The sequence below is a fragment of the Bombyx mori genome, chromosome 22, assembly GCF_030269925.1.
Source record: "Bombyx mori chromosome 22, ASM3026992v2".
In the NCBI taxonomy this organism is placed as follows: Eukaryota; Metazoa; Arthropoda; class Insecta; order Lepidoptera; family Bombycidae; genus Bombyx; species Bombyx mori.
This window is the reverse complement of record NC_085128.1, coordinates 4532535-4549785: the sequence shown is the minus strand read 5'-3', so window position 1 is coordinate 4549785 and position 17251 is coordinate 4532535. Positions and strand designations below refer to the sequence as shown.

At 36.7% G+C, this 17251-nt stretch overlaps 1 protein-coding gene and 1 long non-coding RNA gene across 2 annotated transcripts in view; one reads left to right on the top strand and one right to left on the bottom strand.

Moving 5' to 3' along the window:
* The window catches only part of LOC134200952 (uncharacterized), a 98609-nt gene extending 97631 nt beyond the window's left edge, over positions 1 to 978 (bottom strand). Inside the window, exon 1 of the long non-coding RNA XR_009976084.1 lies at positions 798 to 978. This is a non-coding gene — a long non-coding RNA (uncharacterized LOC134200952). The remainder of the gene's footprint in view (positions 1 to 797) is intronic.
* The window catches only part of LOC101745884 (protocadherin-like wing polarity protein stan), a 214910-nt gene that overhangs the window by 136560 nt on the left and 61099 nt on the right, over positions 1 to 17251 (top strand). The window contains exons 4-5 of the mRNA XM_038018928.2: positions 8359 to 8404; positions 14060 to 15252. Coding sequence (XP_037874856.1) covers positions 14120 to 15252 — 1133 coding nt within the window. The 5' untranslated portion in view covers positions 8359 to 8404; positions 14060 to 14119. The remainder of the gene's footprint in view (positions 1 to 8358; positions 8405 to 14059; positions 15253 to 17251) is intronic.

Here is a 17251-nt window from a genome sequence, read left to right as displayed (position 1 = left end):
AATGAATATAAAAAAAAAAAAACAATGTTAAAAAAAAAAAAAAATTAAAAAAAAAGACATGACCGCTGAGTTTCTTTCTTGCCAGTTCTTCACAGGACGGAGGCTACTTTTTGTGAATTGGCGGTAGTTCTTTTGACGTTCAACAAGTATGTACTTTCATTTATGTTGAATAAAAATTTTTTGATTTTGATTTTGATTTGATTTGATTTGACCTTGTCTGTCCGCGAATGTAATGTAAAGTTAGAGAACGTAATTTTCAGTTCACTCAAGACGGCTCATTCCCGCTCCTCTTTACTTTTATTAAATGAAATTTCATTGTTTTTTTTTTTAAATATCTATAGAAAAGTAACCAAATTATGTTAATAACTCGTTCTAAACAATACAACTCATACATAATCCGAGAGGCGTCATGTTCAAATATTAATGTTCCAACGTTGTTTAATAAGGTTTAAATTATGCGATATTTTACGGTACCTATCTTTATTAAACAAAGGTGTAGGTAACGTGATAGGATTAGCTTAATCATATTATTATATTTACTCGTATTAGAAGGCGTACGTACGTAGTTGACGAACGTAATTCCTTTACGATCGGTATTTCTTAGATATTTTTATTATTATTTACTGCTTCAGAGTCGAAATACGCGATACGAAGACTACGACTCGCGAAGACCGATAGAAATACTATACCAATTTTTTATTAAATAACTAGCTGATCCGGCAGACTTCGTAGTGCCTCAATCGATAAATAAAAGACCTAAACTTTAAACTAAAAAAACATGGCTCATGCGGCGTTACCTCGCTCTGAGGCGTACATGTTTTCGTCAAGTATGAAGTTCAGTGAAAAGTGAATGTGGTGTCAATTGTTTATAGCAACGATAATTGCGATAATTGAAAAATGAAACCATTCCATCAGTATTTTCTTATGACGTTGTTACGTTCAACTATCGTCAGTAAACCGACTTTACAGACAACCGATTTTTTTGTTTTGGCTTTTAGGATTAGACAATTCGATGCCTCCAATGAACACTACTCTAACTCCAAATTCGTAGGTTTACAGGAGGAGAGTTTAAACGAAAAAAGTTGATAAATATATCTGCAATAATAAAGATTTTATGGTTTTTTCTTGTGTAACAAGTTGATTTACTCTTGCTTCGAACCCCATTAATAATAAATTTGTAATACTTTTAAAATAGTGAAGCGATTTGCGTGAAAAACGAAAATTTCAAAATTTTGAGTTAGAGTAGTGTTCATTGGAGGCATCGAATTAATTATTCGTCAATGAAAAGGGAATTATCGATTTGTTAAAAATGTGCTACATAACTTCACTCGTTTCCTCCTCCGAATTTGTTTGCGGAGTCCCGCGACTTCACGGAACTATCAACTATAACTATGTAACCAAAATCGATAAGGTCCACATTCCTAGTAGTACCTTTCGAAGCGACAGCTCAAGAAAAACTTGCCGCCTTTACAACACGTAAACGTCTCTCGCTTAACACTTCCAGGAGTTATGGCCGCGGCCATTGGTGCCGTGACCAGCCATGCTACAGAACGAAGAGTTCGTTGAACCGTAGGCTACATATATGCACCAACAATACGAACTGCGGAAGTTGTCATAAAGCCTCGAATGTTAATTGTTTCATTTTAAATTAATTTTTTTAAATTAATTTTTAAATTAAATTTTAATTTCATATTAAAATCCAATTTTTATAAGAATGTCGTAAATATAAATTGAAATGAAAGGAACTGTATTGAAATTTCAATAATAGCAATTGTTTTCAAAGGGATATATGATGGCAATTTATTCGAATGGACCTTAAAAGTACCTATACTATAGCTATATGTATATCGTTGTGAAATTTTGTTTACAATATAAATTATGTGTTATAATTAATAATAATATAAATTGAAATCCACTGTTGGTAGCACCTCTTGTGAGTCCGCACGGGTAGGTACCACCACCTTGCCTGTTGCTGCCGTGAAGCAGCAATGCGTTTCGGTTTGAAGGGTGGGGCAGCCGTTGTAACTATACTGAGACCTTAGAACTCATATGTGGTGTGGTGGCTTAGGTGGCGGCATTTCCGTTGTAGATGTCTATGGGCTTCGGTAACCACTTTACACCAGGTGGGATGTGAGCAGGTCCGCCGTTCTATGCAATAAAAAAAAAAGATGTGGTGTCCCACGAAGGGACGAATATGTAGGGACGAAGTTCCTTCGGCTAAGGTAGAATCGACACAATTTGCAAAAAAAAATCGTGCTCAATTTTATGAAGGTTTTCTTGATTTTTCCCTTAAATTTTGCTGATTAGTTTTTATTTAAGTACAGGAAAGTATTTAGGAAATTCAGTATTTTAGGAAATAATAAATTACGTAAAATAAAAAAATATCGTAATTCAAGTTTTCAATTAAAATAACAAAATATGTCCCTTTTTTCTTTTGTTTGACAACATAAAATTACACAGAAATAGAAATAATTACAAAAAGAAGGAGAAAGAGAAATGTATTATACACTACTCGCTTGTGTATACGACTGTCGCGCCTGCGCACGTCTCATTTAACGGTTTTATTCCACAGACTTTTTCTTACGGTTTTACTATCACATTTTTTTCAGTTCGGTCGCGCAGCAAAATCCCTAGCTCCTCCAAGCCTGCCGTAAGGATCTTCGTTCCAAAAACGTAAAATAATAAGAATAAATCAATCTTAAACACTCGCAGATTAGTTAGTTTTTTCTTCAAAATGAACAACAAACGTTACATTCATAATTTAAGTCCCACAACATTGTTTTCCGTACTTATTCGCTGGTAGCCTAGACCGCTAGCTACGCCCAGACCGGTAGGTGAGCTCACGGGCTCAACCTGATTTTGAAAACACTAGCCCTAGCAAGAGCTGTGCTTCGCAGAATCTACTACCGGACGGAATCGCGACCCATTGAGAAGATCCCGCGAGAAACTCAGTGGGCTGTGTCTATGGGTGCCCACAATAGGTCCATTTCCGTAACAAACACGCAACAAATACCAACACCAAGTATATATTCCTATCGATGATTATTTAACCTAGACCCGTGGCATTGATCCCGAGGTCATATATGTCGCCAGTATAATAATGGCGTAAAAATTTTTTTTGCCTTTGTCAGCCGTCGATCATACGGCCCGCCTCGTGGCTACCTTCGCCCATGGACGACAGCAATGCTGGAGGCAGAGAAGCTGCTGCTTACCGTTAAGTACTCTCCACAAGCCTCGTTTGAAGAAGGACATGTCATAAATATATTAATAATAAAGTACTTTTGATTATTCTCACACGTTAGTAATAAAAAATACTAATTTTTAGACCCATTGCCCGGCAAGCGTGAAAATCCCACAATACAACACACATATGCAACACTGTCGCATCGCTAATGTGATAAAAATAGGGAAACTTGTTTTTGTACACAATTCGCACGTCGGAACTGGTCTTACGAGTTGAATACGAATAGTACCGTTATGTTAAACATAAAAAATGTTTTATTATACATACTTTGCGTTATTTATTGCTAATGTCGATGAAGTTTTACGATAAAAAGATCATCGTTACTTACGAGAAGATTATCTGTAATTTGTTAATCAATGGAGTACATTAAAGTAGTTTTCGGTAGAATAATATGCCAATTCAAAATTATTGCTTAAGACAATAAAACACTATTTCGCTCCAAAAATTATCTCGTTCTGGCGTATTTAAACTCCAAATTTCCAATTAATTTTATTATATTCAAGAGACCATGTTTCAAAATGAACTCGACTTTAGTAGTTGAATGTTCGTAGTGAGTTAGGTATCAGAAAGTTAGTATAAGTTAGTATCGATCGGCCTCAGGTCGTCAGCCTATGATTGCAGGACATCGGCGACGTTTACAATCAATTTTCCATTCAACTGATTACCTATAATGACTCAGTATCGAGCCAAGCTAGGGCATATTGAGGGCCCGTACGGGGTAGGGTCACCCCACTCGTTTCTGCCGCGAATAAGTTTTTTGAAGGAACCTCTCTCGTCTTTTTTTTGCCTTTGTAGGCAGACGATCATACGGCCCAACTGATGGTGAGTGGTTACCGTCGCCCATTTACTTCAGCAATGCCAGGGGCAGAGCCAAGCCGTTGCCTACCGCTTAATACTCTCCACAAGCCTCGTTTGAAGAAGGACATGTCATAGCGCTCGGGAAACACCGTGGAGGGGAGCTCATTCCATAGCCGGACCATTCCATAGTCTAAACAATTGAGATGGGATCTGTAGGTTAAATGTGAGTCAGGCTGTGCTCTACAGATACCGGTAATCGCATAGCACCAGATAGTCCGAAATGAGCTCGTTCTATCCATATTACAAAATATCAAACAACTCAATTTCTGTTTTACTTGTGCTTAACTACGAAACGTGACCGCTCCGTCCCAGTGTGCGGAGGATGCGGTGCAGGCGTTAAGACAATAAGGGCGCCGCCACCGAAATTATTTATGTTACACTTACACAACAAAATATTCTTTGTAGTGAAGTATCGTTATGTAGAGAGTTACATTAGGTGTAACATATGCCTTGTATATAACAAAACATATAAGTACAAGCTTCCCAAAATTTACGTCAAAACAATAAGTCAGTGGTCAGCAATAGGGGGCGTTCCATGGGTTTCGCATACAGGCGCTTCCGGGGATCTGCGCGAGCCTGCTGCGAAAAGACTAATTTAGAGTGGTCCGAAGTTTAAGTAAGATGTATCTTTAAATATGAATAAGCAATAAAAATCAAATTCGAAGACTTTTCCATTCATCAACGGCTTTTATAGAAGAAAACCAAGATTGTTGCTTTTCATCAGGGCTCCACGTGAGTTGACTGGAATCTCGATTCAGGACCGCGGGTCGGCTCGCCACACGGGCTGCGATCGTGACGAGACTTCCCAACACAAGTTATTTCGGCGACCTTTTGAGAAAATAAAGTATCGAATATATATTGTAAGGCCTAGTAAAGAAATAATTCAGTGACTTTCAATTTCAACAGACTTTGTGCGTTTTCTGCCATTGAATTTTACCTATTTTTATCAATTAGGTGATTTACCACCGTTTTTTGTAACTGTTTACAACCTATCCTACCTCTATTTGAACCACGGAATAGATAAATAATCTATTCCGTGATTTGAACCTAGGTAGTGAATCCGGTAGTAGATTCTGCGAAGCACAGCTCTTGCTAGGTCTAGTGTTTTCAAATTCAGGTCTTATTTTAATGTAACTTTCAAATAAAGAATAATTATTAGACTTTAGAAGACTAAGTACCCAAACTACATAAGTTTTAACAGTTCTATTTTCAGTCTGACTTATTGATCATTTGACTATTGATTTAGATGAATGATTGTGGCTGAAAATGCTGTTTCAAAGATTCCCCCTTCTTCATACAAACATGTAGACAGATAGGTGAATGGAAAATGACTAATAAAACTTATCAATTTTATATTACTTTCGACGAAACACGTGTCTTTTTAAGCGCGTATTCACAACAACAAGAGAGCTCTGAATGATAAAGTATATCGTAAAACCGACATAAGAAATATGCTCTCGACAGAACAGAAGCTAACAGAAGAGTTCAAAAATATAAATGAAACGGTCACAAAAAGGGCGACGCATCGCAATCCGCATGCAGATTAGCTCAATCCCCTTTTTATTTGTCCTATATTCTGTATAAAAACAGTGTCTGCGACATGTGAGAAACGTCTATAAAAAAGGCTTTTGTGATCGCAAGAAGTTTCATTGTTAATCATTATCTTGGCTCCGTTCAACCAAGTAAATCATTTACAAAAGTGAATACATTGAAATTGTTATATTAAAAAAGACATTGACCGCTCTGGCTTTTTATTTAAAAGTTATAATGGAATTATAGAATTCACATACACACGTGTACATGAAACCTGTAAACATCGCATTGCTTATTTAGGCGGTCGTGTTTAAAAAATCAGAAAAAGAAACTATAGGTTGTATTCGTTGATTTTTACATGCATCTACTTCAACTTTCAGAATGATTGAAGAATATGTTTTTCATCTCTTCTTCAACCCGTGTTCACCCAATGCTGAGTGTAGGTCTCTTCCAATGCACCTCATTCTCTTCGGTCTCTTGCCTTTCTCATTCAGTTTCCACCAACCACTCTGACCAGGTCATCGGTCCACCTCGTTGGCTATCTGCCCACGATACGACTTCCAGTACGAGGTCTCCACTCCAGTACTTTGTGCCCCACCGATTGTCAGTGCGACGGCATATGTGGTCGGCCCACTTCCACTTTTTCCGAGCAGTCACTTTGGCCATGTCAGTCAAACCAGTTCTTCTGCGGATTTCGGTATTGCGCATTCTATCCCGTAGAGAAACGCTTGTTTTTCATATAACTCATAAATTTTCAGAGTTCATCTTTACATACGAGTACGTCATACTAGACTTAGATATAACACGGTAAAATTTCAGTCTGTTTGTCTGTAACGGTTCTCGTTATATTTCTCTCTCTTCACTCTCATTTAAGCTGCCTAATTTCATCTCTGACGTTCATAGTTCTAGGAAATTCCTGGAAATTTTTTTCTCCTAATCTAATCAATCCTGGAGTTTGATGGCAGGCATGCCAATAACTAATCCATCTATTTGCTCAACAACTAGGTTTGATATCATATGTTAACAAAGATGAAACAAGTATTATAGAATAACCTTTTCATTAAAATTGAAACATCGTTTTGTTACCGTTTATTTATTTTGTCGTTTAGAGACTCAGTCAGACAGTTCAACAGAGATAAATACATAAATTTCCATTATTTACCTAAATATTGTTTTGAATAAATTTATTATTAAGAATAAGGAGCTATATAGTAACTTTAAAATTAAGGTAGACGTGGTAGTACAATAATGTGTCAAAGGCAGATCCTCGAGCTTCCACGCACTCAAGTGGCCACTCGACGTACTCGCCACACACACTCTCACTTGTGAAGAACTTACGAGTATTACGTTAAACATTTTTTTTACGTTCAGAGCTTTTCAACAAAGCTGACTGTTTTCGAAAACATCAATTAAGTTAGCTTCCCCTTATTTATCATAGTCGATAAAAACAGGATTAGTAAAGAAATGTCATATTGATTTTAAAAAAACATTAATACATGTAAGATTTAACCATCTACACTTCTTAAAAACAATGAAAAAAAATGGATTTGAAACTGTCCATTACTTTTATCTTTACCTTTACAGTAGCTTCAGTGTATTGTTTAGTCTTACTTAGTCTTACGTCTCTTATATCAAAACTGTAAATTTTTGCGAATGAATTAACGAGATGTGATTGAAGGTAAATCGCAGATCAATTGGATTGCTGTCATTAATCTCCTTATATCCCAAAGATTTATTCTTACTACATTACTTTTAACTTTAGCTTTACATTAACTTTTTTTTTTATCGCTTAATAGGGTAGACGATCTCACAGCCCACCTGGTGTTAAGTGGTTATTGAAGCCCATAGACATCTACAAAGTAAACGCGCCACCCACCTCGAGATACAAGTTCTAAGGTCTCAAGTATAGTTACAATGGCTGCCCCCATCCTTCAAACCCAAAACACATTACTGCTTCACCGCTGAAATAGGCAGGGTGGTAGTACCTACACGTACGGACTCACAAGAGGTCCTACCACCAATAACTTCAATGTTTTGTTTAATCAGTCATACTCGTATTGCAAAACTGTAAATTTCTGCGAATGAAATAACGCGATGAGATTGAGCGTAAATCGTACATCAATGGGATTGTTGTCATTAATCTTTTTATATCCCAAAGATTTATTATTACTATTCATTATTTCATTGACTAACGAATGACTTGAGTGCCAACATTTAGCACTTTCTGCGGTTCTAGTGAATCGTAGAGGTAATTAAAACTACTTTTACGGCGCAGCCTCGCATTTTCATTTTATTATTACAAAAAAACGTTTCGAATTACTGTTTTTGTAGTAGTCACGGACGACTAAGGTGTCGGCGGCATTCGATAGGAAATATATCGTAAATAAAAATCGTAAAAGCTAGTTTTGGCTACCCCAAACATAAATTTTTGTATCCGTTAATTTTTAAATTTACGCAACAAAAAAAAAAATTCCTCACAGAACAAATTAATCACACGAAACAAAAGAGCAGCGTGCCGATTCAACAAAACGTTGCGCTGAAGACTTCAAGCTTGGGCTCATTTGTCAAAATTACCGCGGCCTTTGTTTAATTTTCCGATGATTTTCTTTGCGAATAACCGCGAGTAACGCTACGAAGTAAATCGCGCACCGGCAACTTTATAATTTCCATGAGAATTTAACATAATTTACTTTGGCACTGATCAAAATTTTGTATTGTTTCAGGTCGGTGGCAGGAAAATGTAAAGAAATCAGCTAATTAGCACAAAAGGTAATTTTTATTCAATTATTCTTCTTAACTTTATTAGCTGTATTACTGGGTGCCTTTTTCAACTGTTGGTTTCTAATGTATGACAGAACATCTATTTTGCCATTCAAAATTAAAGGCATTATTAACGTAGCCGGAAAGTCTTACACATATGCGTACGCACCGTAAGAAGTTTATCTCTAATAAGATTGAGGTTTATTACTACCGCTTTTATAGACTCGTAAAAACCCGTTTCGACGACTCTTAAATAACTTTCTGTGATAATATTTACGACCAAGTTATTCTCGCGTTATTTCATGAACGAAACTCTATGAAAAGTTCGTCTTAATAATTTGTACTGTCGTATATAAGATGTACAGGAAATACTCGTGAAATCGTTGTGGCGTAACTATGATTAAGACATCCCCTGAACAATGTGTTCAAGTTATGTGATCTTATTTCGTCATTATGATAGTTGTTCATTAATCACATACTACGTACGTGTCTGTAATTTTAATGGTTCTATTTATACGACTTGGCTACGAAATGTCTAAAATACAATTAGAGCTATAACACAAATGATATTACGCAAATTGATTACTTCAACAATATTGTATACTCAAATTAACATTTACATCTTCAATTCGAATAGTATATTCAAATAAACCATTTGCCAGTCCTTTACAAATACTCTATCATTTATAAATTCAAAGCGATTCAGAACATTTTAGTTCCCACTAAGTAAACCGGCTAATATGTACAAAGCTGACAGAACGTAATGAAATGACCGTCGAAGGGCACCGGATGGGAACCGGATCGGTGATTCCTGACACGTTTAATTGATAGTGCCATTAACGTTACGGTGGCTCCAAATGTCTCCAATTTATTGGTAGCACCGAATTTCTAAAGTACGGACTAGACCGGTATAGAAGAATATATAGAGTTAGTTATCTGTAAAGTTAATTTATAAGTTTGTTATTTAATGTTATCTTCTATCTAACAGCTCGAAAGTCAAAAACGGTTTTATAGTGACTATGAATTTTCGATTATTACACACGTAAAGTATTCATTCGCTTGTTGATTTAAAATTTGAATGTTATAATTTTTTATTTATATATTTTATAATATATTTAAAAAAAAGGTGTGTGGTGTCGTAGGACACTGGATAGGAACGAAGTTTCTTATTACAAAAATATTAATTTTAAGCTCTGTTCGAGTTATAAAGAAAATAATTATTGGGGTATACATTTTTTATTATGATTCTTTTATTGTTAAAAAAAAAAGTACTTTCCAAAGTTATCAACTTTATTTTATTCACAGTGATTTATAAAAAAATATATAATAATAATATACAAAGAAACAGCTATTTATTTGAATAATAATAATAACCGTCATCACGGAGACTATACATTAGACACTGTATAGCCATCATACTAAGACTATACATAAATTATAAAAATCTTACGTTACGGACGTTTTTTCCAGGTTAGGGTACCCCTCCACATTGTCCCATAAGGAACTTCGTTGCAAAAAATCTTGTAAATAACAATTCATTTCACTTGTGCTTCTTTACACAAAAATGTTGTTTCTAATGTAGTAACATATGGAGCTTTAGACAGTATGTCGTTTGTCAATCCCAATATCAATGTTGTAGTATTCAAAAGGCTTAAAGACTCTCTTACTCACAGCCAAATAAAATAGAAAGTACTACAAGTAATTTACTAGGTCGGTAGCCAAAACGTTTTTTGGAAAAAAAAACATCTACCGAAACAACGAAATGGAGAATAGGTGCTGTTTAATAGTTGCTTTTTCACAAAGCGCCAACTGAAACACTAGATCATGAACGGCAAAGAGTTGTGTGACTTATGATTCTTTTTGGGACTTTTATTTGTTTTCTATATAGTTTCCTTTTTGCTGCGTAAATGGGAAAACGAGTTCGCCACCCACCTGGTGCTAAGAGATTACCTGAAACCACACACATCACAACGTTATGCCCCGCCCTCTTTGGGGCACACGATCGAAGCTTCAGTTATATTGTAAAAAGACTATCTTACATTGGATATTCGAATGCATTACTGCTCGCGGTAACAACGGACCGTGGTACCTAAGAGTAAGGGTTCATTACCCACTTACTACCAGTAATTACGCAAATTCGAATCTTCATAGTATGGTTGCGTTTCCGAGCCGGTGGTAGATTATGTGAAGCACTGCTCTTGCTAGGGCTAGTTTGTAAATTCGTCAGGCTGCCCCCGTGAACTCACCTCCTCGCTCGGTGAATCTACTATAACCCCTCGAGGTTACTAGGACGGAAAAAAATCGCAAATTTATAAATTTTCAGGTTTTCTTTATTAAACGATGTTATTCTTTCATCGTGGATATCATACATGAACAAAACGTGTAAGATACGTATTTCGTTAGGAAATTTTGTATTTACCTGCGGGATTTCGAGCCCAGCGTAGTCGCCTGCGAGTACACCGGGCGTTTTATCCGTTAGACTAAGACGACTTTAGAACAAATAATAAATCTTATAAAGTTGCAAGCCGTCGAGGCATACTTGTTTCTCCTTCGAATAAACTAAGCGCTTTTGTAATCTCTAATACAAAGTATCTCCTCAATTAAAATAGAAGAACTTCAAACGAGGCTTGTGAAAAGTACTTAACGGTAGGCCTGCTGCCTTGGCTATGCCACTGGCATAGCTGACGTCTACGGGCGACGGTAAACATTGACTATCAGGGGGCCGTAAGCTCGTCTGCCTACTAGGTCAATAAAAAAAAAATTGTATGTGTGTGTGCAAGTCACACACGGTAGAAGTGAAACTTATAAATAAGATATAGATATACTGACTATCCCACTACACAGGAGCATAAATATTATGGACAATGTTTAGTAGACGATAGTGGGGATGCTACGGAGAGTCGCACAAAGAGGAGACCGAAAACGTCTAATGTGTTCTATCTCATTCTCTCGCCGGCTGAATCCTGTACATTTATATGTTTGTGTCTCTATGGACTTATTTTTTCGTTTCATCGAGTTTGAAATCACAACGATTCTAAAGAAGTTTCACTTCAAAATAAACAAATAAAAACTTTATTATCCATTATACGTGGATCATTGAAATACCACACAGTTCAGTGAAGATTAATCGTTCGACGTTTCACTAAAGTGGTTTATTAAGCAGGCCCTAGGATGTTACAAATTAAGTAACAGCCTCTCCGAATTATTAATTAGACAAGACAGGTACGAAACCTCTACGAGATACTTGCTGCTGTTTTCGAGACCAAGAAGTAGTGTACTCTTTATTTCCTTGCCTGATTCTACCTATTTTGAGAACTAGTGAATAAGTGTGTTGTTTAAGCTGATCTGTACGAAGCGATCTTGGTTTTTATGTAAAAGTATCTAAAGCTCGTTTTAAAGTAAACTAAGTATAGGTTACTTACACCGGAGTGAGGAACTCTTAATCGTAATAATTAAACGTTACGTACGCATTTTAGTCACCCGCAAAGATGCTTATGTTTTTTTTTTAATATAGCGCCGTGTTTAATTCTTTTTTATTCCTTGCTAATTTAGTAATATTGATTAATAATAATACGTTTAATTATAGCATATAATATATTTTACTGGTGGTAGGACCTCTCGTGAGTTCACACGGGTAGGTACCACCGCCCTGCCTATGTCTGCCGTGAAGCAGTAATGCGTTTCGGTCTGAAGGGTGAGGCAGCCGTTGTAACTATACTGAGACCTTAGAACTCATATCTCAAGGTGGGTGGTAGCATTTACGTTATAGATATCTACGGGCTCCGGTAACCATTTAACACCAGGTGGGCCGTGAGCACGTCCACCCATATACGAAAAAAAAAAACTTTTTTGCCAGACTTATTGTAACAATACTGTCATAATTTTCAAAAGTCAATACTTTCGAAACATCATGTACACCAACTTGCTCGATTTCATTAATTACACAGGCGACGGCATTATCGAAACATGGCCAGGTGTAAAATGATCACCGTTTGGAGCAGGGCAAATTGGAAAACACGGAATTTGGCAGGCACACGGAGCGGACATAATTGATGCCATTAATCTCTTCGAATACAAACCGACGTCTTTGGAACGCACGTAGGGTTGCGAAAAACTGAACGCTGAACAATGAAACATTTGTTTTATGTTAAAAGCGATTGTATTAGAGTTCAAGCAACGTACATAGAAGTGTGTAGATGTCATTATAATGATAAACTAGATTTTGTAAAGATAAATGTAGAGCATTATTACGTTTTTTTATTTTTATTTTTTTTGCTTATCTAAGCAATAAAAATTTTTATTTTTTTATTTTTATTTTTTTATTTTTATTGCTTATCTAAGCAATAAAAATAAAAAAGCTTAGATAAGCAAAAAAAATAAATAAAAAAAAGCAATAAAAAACGTGTTAAGTGGTTACTGGAACCCATAGATATCTACAACGTAAATGGGCCACCCACCTTGAAATATAAGTTCTAAGGTCTCAAGTCTAGTTACAAAGTCTGCTCCACCCTTCAAACCGACACGCATTACTGCTTCACGGCAGAAATAGGCAGGGTGGTGGTACCTTACCTACCCGTGCGGACTCACAAGAGGTCCTACCACCAATAAATATTAGTTCTAATTATCTAAATGACTACGACTCGCAAAAACCTAAGCAAATACTAACCGCAAAGATACACTACCGTCGCTACGACGTACTTATTTCTAGAAAACATTACCTATTCACAAAACAAAACGCGTCAAGAACCAAACACCTAACGGCTTATCGTAAAATCACCTTAAAAGGACCAGCCTCGGGTCGTTAGTTGGCTGGTTTCGTATCTGATCTGAGGAACGTGACACATTCATTTAAAACAACTACTAAAATTCTATCGATATATTTGTTTTCCTATTTATGTACAGTATAATTTTAACACTATCCACATACTCTCAGAATCGAATAGGCCGTAAGATCGTTATAGTCTTTTTATAATCCTATTTCGAATAAAAGGTGTAAATGTTCCGTAAAATCAGATTACAGTACCCGGCAATAAATATTGCACATCGAGCTTTTGAAAGAGACAACCGGTTAATTCGTGGAGCGCTATCTCTGTCGCACATCTTTGTTACGTTTGTCAGTTAAAATTCGGTAGCGTGTTGTGGGACTGTTAGTGTTTTTTGTCTCATTTTAAAGGCCGTTGTACAATATTTAGCGCCGGTTACTGTGTTTTATTTATTTATTGCATAGGTGAGTGGACGAGTTCACAGTCCATCTGGTGCTAAATGGTTACCAAGGCCCATAGACATCTGTATTGTAAATGCCGCCCCCACCTTGAGATACGAGTTCTAAGGTCTCAGTACAGTTACAATGGCTGCCCCACCCTTCAAACCCAAACGCATTACTGCTATACGGCTGAAATAGGCAGGGTGGTGATACCTACCCGTGTGGACTCACAAGAGGTCCTACCACCAGTTATTACGCAGTTTATAATCTTCCGGGTGTGATTTTTATGAGACAATGTTATTCCTTCTCCGTGGAAGTCAATCGTGAACATTTGTTAAGTACTTATTTCATTGGAAAAATTGGTACCTGCCGGCGGGATTCGAACACCGGTGCATCGCTGCATACGAATGCACTGGACGTCTTACTTCTTTACATAACGTGATATTTTTTACTTGTTGCAGATGGATATAAAAAACGGGCGGTGGTCGCGGCGACGTTGCTGCAGGTGAACCGTTGCAACCATGATACAACTATGGACGCATGTGGTGGTTGCTGCCCTCGCGGTAGTAACCACTCGTGCTTACCTCATCATCGTACCAGACTCCGCGCCGCCAGGGCATCTAGTCCTAGATGCCGCTGTCTACAAGCTCGGCTCTGAACGCACATACACCATAGACGTCCATCGCACAGCAAACTTCGTTCATCACATCCTAAGGGTTAACAAGACAAGTGGCCTGGTTACGCTTAGAAAACGACTTCGGTGCGACGGTATCCTTTATCCGAATCTCTTCACCTTCTACGTGGATTCTACTTCAGAGCGTATCCGTGATATTGATTACTACAGTCTACCTATTAGGATATTAGTAACGGGAGAAGACTGTAGTAGACGCCATGCAGACTTATACGATATTGATTTTGATAGAGTCTACGACCAAAACGATGCCGCGTTACAGTATGAAGATAGTTACACAATTAGAGATAAGAGAGAAGTCGTTTATCAAGAGAGTATAGACTGGAGGTTGTTAGAAGCAGAAGAGTTGGTCTCTAGTCAATATAATGTATTGTCCACGGCCTATCCGTGGTCAGACGCTATGTTTGAAGAATCCGTAGCGAGAAATAGAAGTAGAACAAAACGATCTCATAGTTTAGTACCTTTTGATATGGCCATAGATGTTAAAATAGCTGAAGCAAAACAATGGATATCAGAGACGTATGCCAGTTTCGCGATTCCGACGACGGACCGCTGGCAAGGGATTTGCTTGAAACAATCGCAGTTCGTGAATTCTTTGACGGCATTTTTGCCACGGACTGTACAGAAAATGTGTAAAGTGCAGTTTTTGGATGTAAGCGATCCGAGGTTCTTGATAGAGAATAGTCAAGGCGACTTGGTAGCCGCTGATGACGTATGCATACAAGAACCAATGTGGAAAGTATCAATTCTATTCACCTTCAATTGTGATCAGACCTACATCGTAGACTCGGATCATAGGCTCAAAATTGTATATCATCACAAGGAGTTGAACGACACCGACATAGCTAAAAGAGTGAAGAGAGAACTTCGAAATCAGTCTCCGTATTTTGAACAAGCACTTTACGTCGCTTCAGTAGCTGAGGAACAACCGCCTGGTGTGATCGTGACCACTGTGAAGGCACGGTAAGTACATAGATTGGATGATGTGGGGATATAGTTTGAATACCCTTACGGTAGGCTCTAAAATTAAACCTGCTACTTCACCAACATCGGGTATAGTATCCTGATATTTAATATCGTCCTATCCCGTCTCTTACGCTTGGGTTACAAGTGACAAGTTATTACTTCAATCTCTGCTTTGTAATTCGAAGTGAGCTTATTTGTTTACTACGCTTTCGCGACTTGACTATGAAAGTAAACGAAAACTGTGTTATTTTGCATACATATTGTCTGGGTACATTTCACCCAGAGAAAACTAGTAGGGAGGGTTTTTTTTTTCTAAATGATCTCAAGTAAATCCTAATCCTATAAATACGAAAGTAACTGTCTGTCTGTTACGTTTCGTTGTTTATGTTACGCTTGGGCGTAACCCGATTCCACAGAAACGATTTTCCGATACGATGTTTTCTTCATTCTATAAAATACGCTATGAATATACTTTGAACCATGGGAAAGAATATAGACTACCTTTCATTCTACGGTTCCGGGTCCCCGCCCACGCTATATTAAGTGTAGGCCGCACGGGCCAAACTGCCAGTAGATAGCTTCTTCTTCTTCTTCTTCTTTATTTTGGACTTTTTGGCGGGAATGCGAGGAGTGAAGTTGTGTGATTTGTTTTATTTTGTCTATTTAGTGTTTCTTCAGGTTTAAATGTGTAATAACGGTGGTTTAATAACTGTTTAATATCTGTAAAAGTGCACAAATGTGGGAAAATGAAACAAAGGCGCTGGACGCAACTTCTCGGGATCCTCCAAAAAGTCCACTGAAAAAATCTTAGTAAATGACCACCATTTTACTAAGATTATATTTCATTCCATATCATCTCATTTCATTTAATTTCATCCCAGTTGATTAACGTCTCAAATTAATCATTTTCATTTCATTTCACTCCATATTATCATTTTTCATAAAAATAAGAATATAAATTAAAATAAGACATGACTTAAAGGTCTTAGTTACCAGGTCATAAAATCACTTAAAAAAAATTCTTTATTTTGTGGCTCCGGCATGGTTTGTGCATTAGCCAGCGTCAAGTAATAAGATTTTTACAATTCGCCGTTTTAATTATTTACAGTTTATGAATAATAAAAAACGAAGGAAACTAATCGCGACATAACATAAATTATTAAAAACGAATTAAATTTACAAATGAGACGATATATGATGAAATGTAATTTCAGTTAAATTGTAAAAAACAATTCACACAACTTCGTTCCTCGCGTTCCCGCCAAAAAGTTCGGGTAAATAGCTAATAATTAATATTCATATGCACGTATCCAAGACTTATTTTTCTCTAGAAAAACTTATTAGACAGCTAGTTGCAAAACAAAAATAAAATACAATAAAAGTATTGATATAGTTGAGCAAAGGGTTTCATCGCCCACCTGTAGTCATGGAAGCTCTGGGCATCAAAACATGAAGAAGTGAAGGTTTCTGTTTTAGTACCATTAGCTTTAAAACAGGTGGCGTACGTGTATTTTCAACAAATGTCACTATTTTATATTTTTAGAGCTAATCAGTGAAGTGTAGCCGGTTTTCACTAGTCTATCTTCTATCTATCTCTTTATATAAAAATGAATTGCTGTTCGTTAGTCTCGCTAAAACTTGAGAACGGCTAGACCGATTTTGCTAATTTTGGTCTTGAATTATTTGTGGAAGTCCAGAGAAGGTTTAAAAGGTAGATAAATATGAAAATGCTCGGAAATAAATAAATATAACAATTTTGTTTTTTCTCTATTGCGTTCCCCGTCGGGCGGATTCCTTTTGTTTGTTTTAAGTTTATTTTATATAAAAGTAGGTATTTTATTTATCGATTGAGGCACTACCAAGTCTGCCGGGTGAGCTAGTTCAATATAAAAATTGTAACTGTTACAATTTTTCACCGATGAAATAAGATAAGGGCTACTATACTCTATTCCAATTACGAAGTATGTGTGAATTAATTATATAATGATTTAGGTTG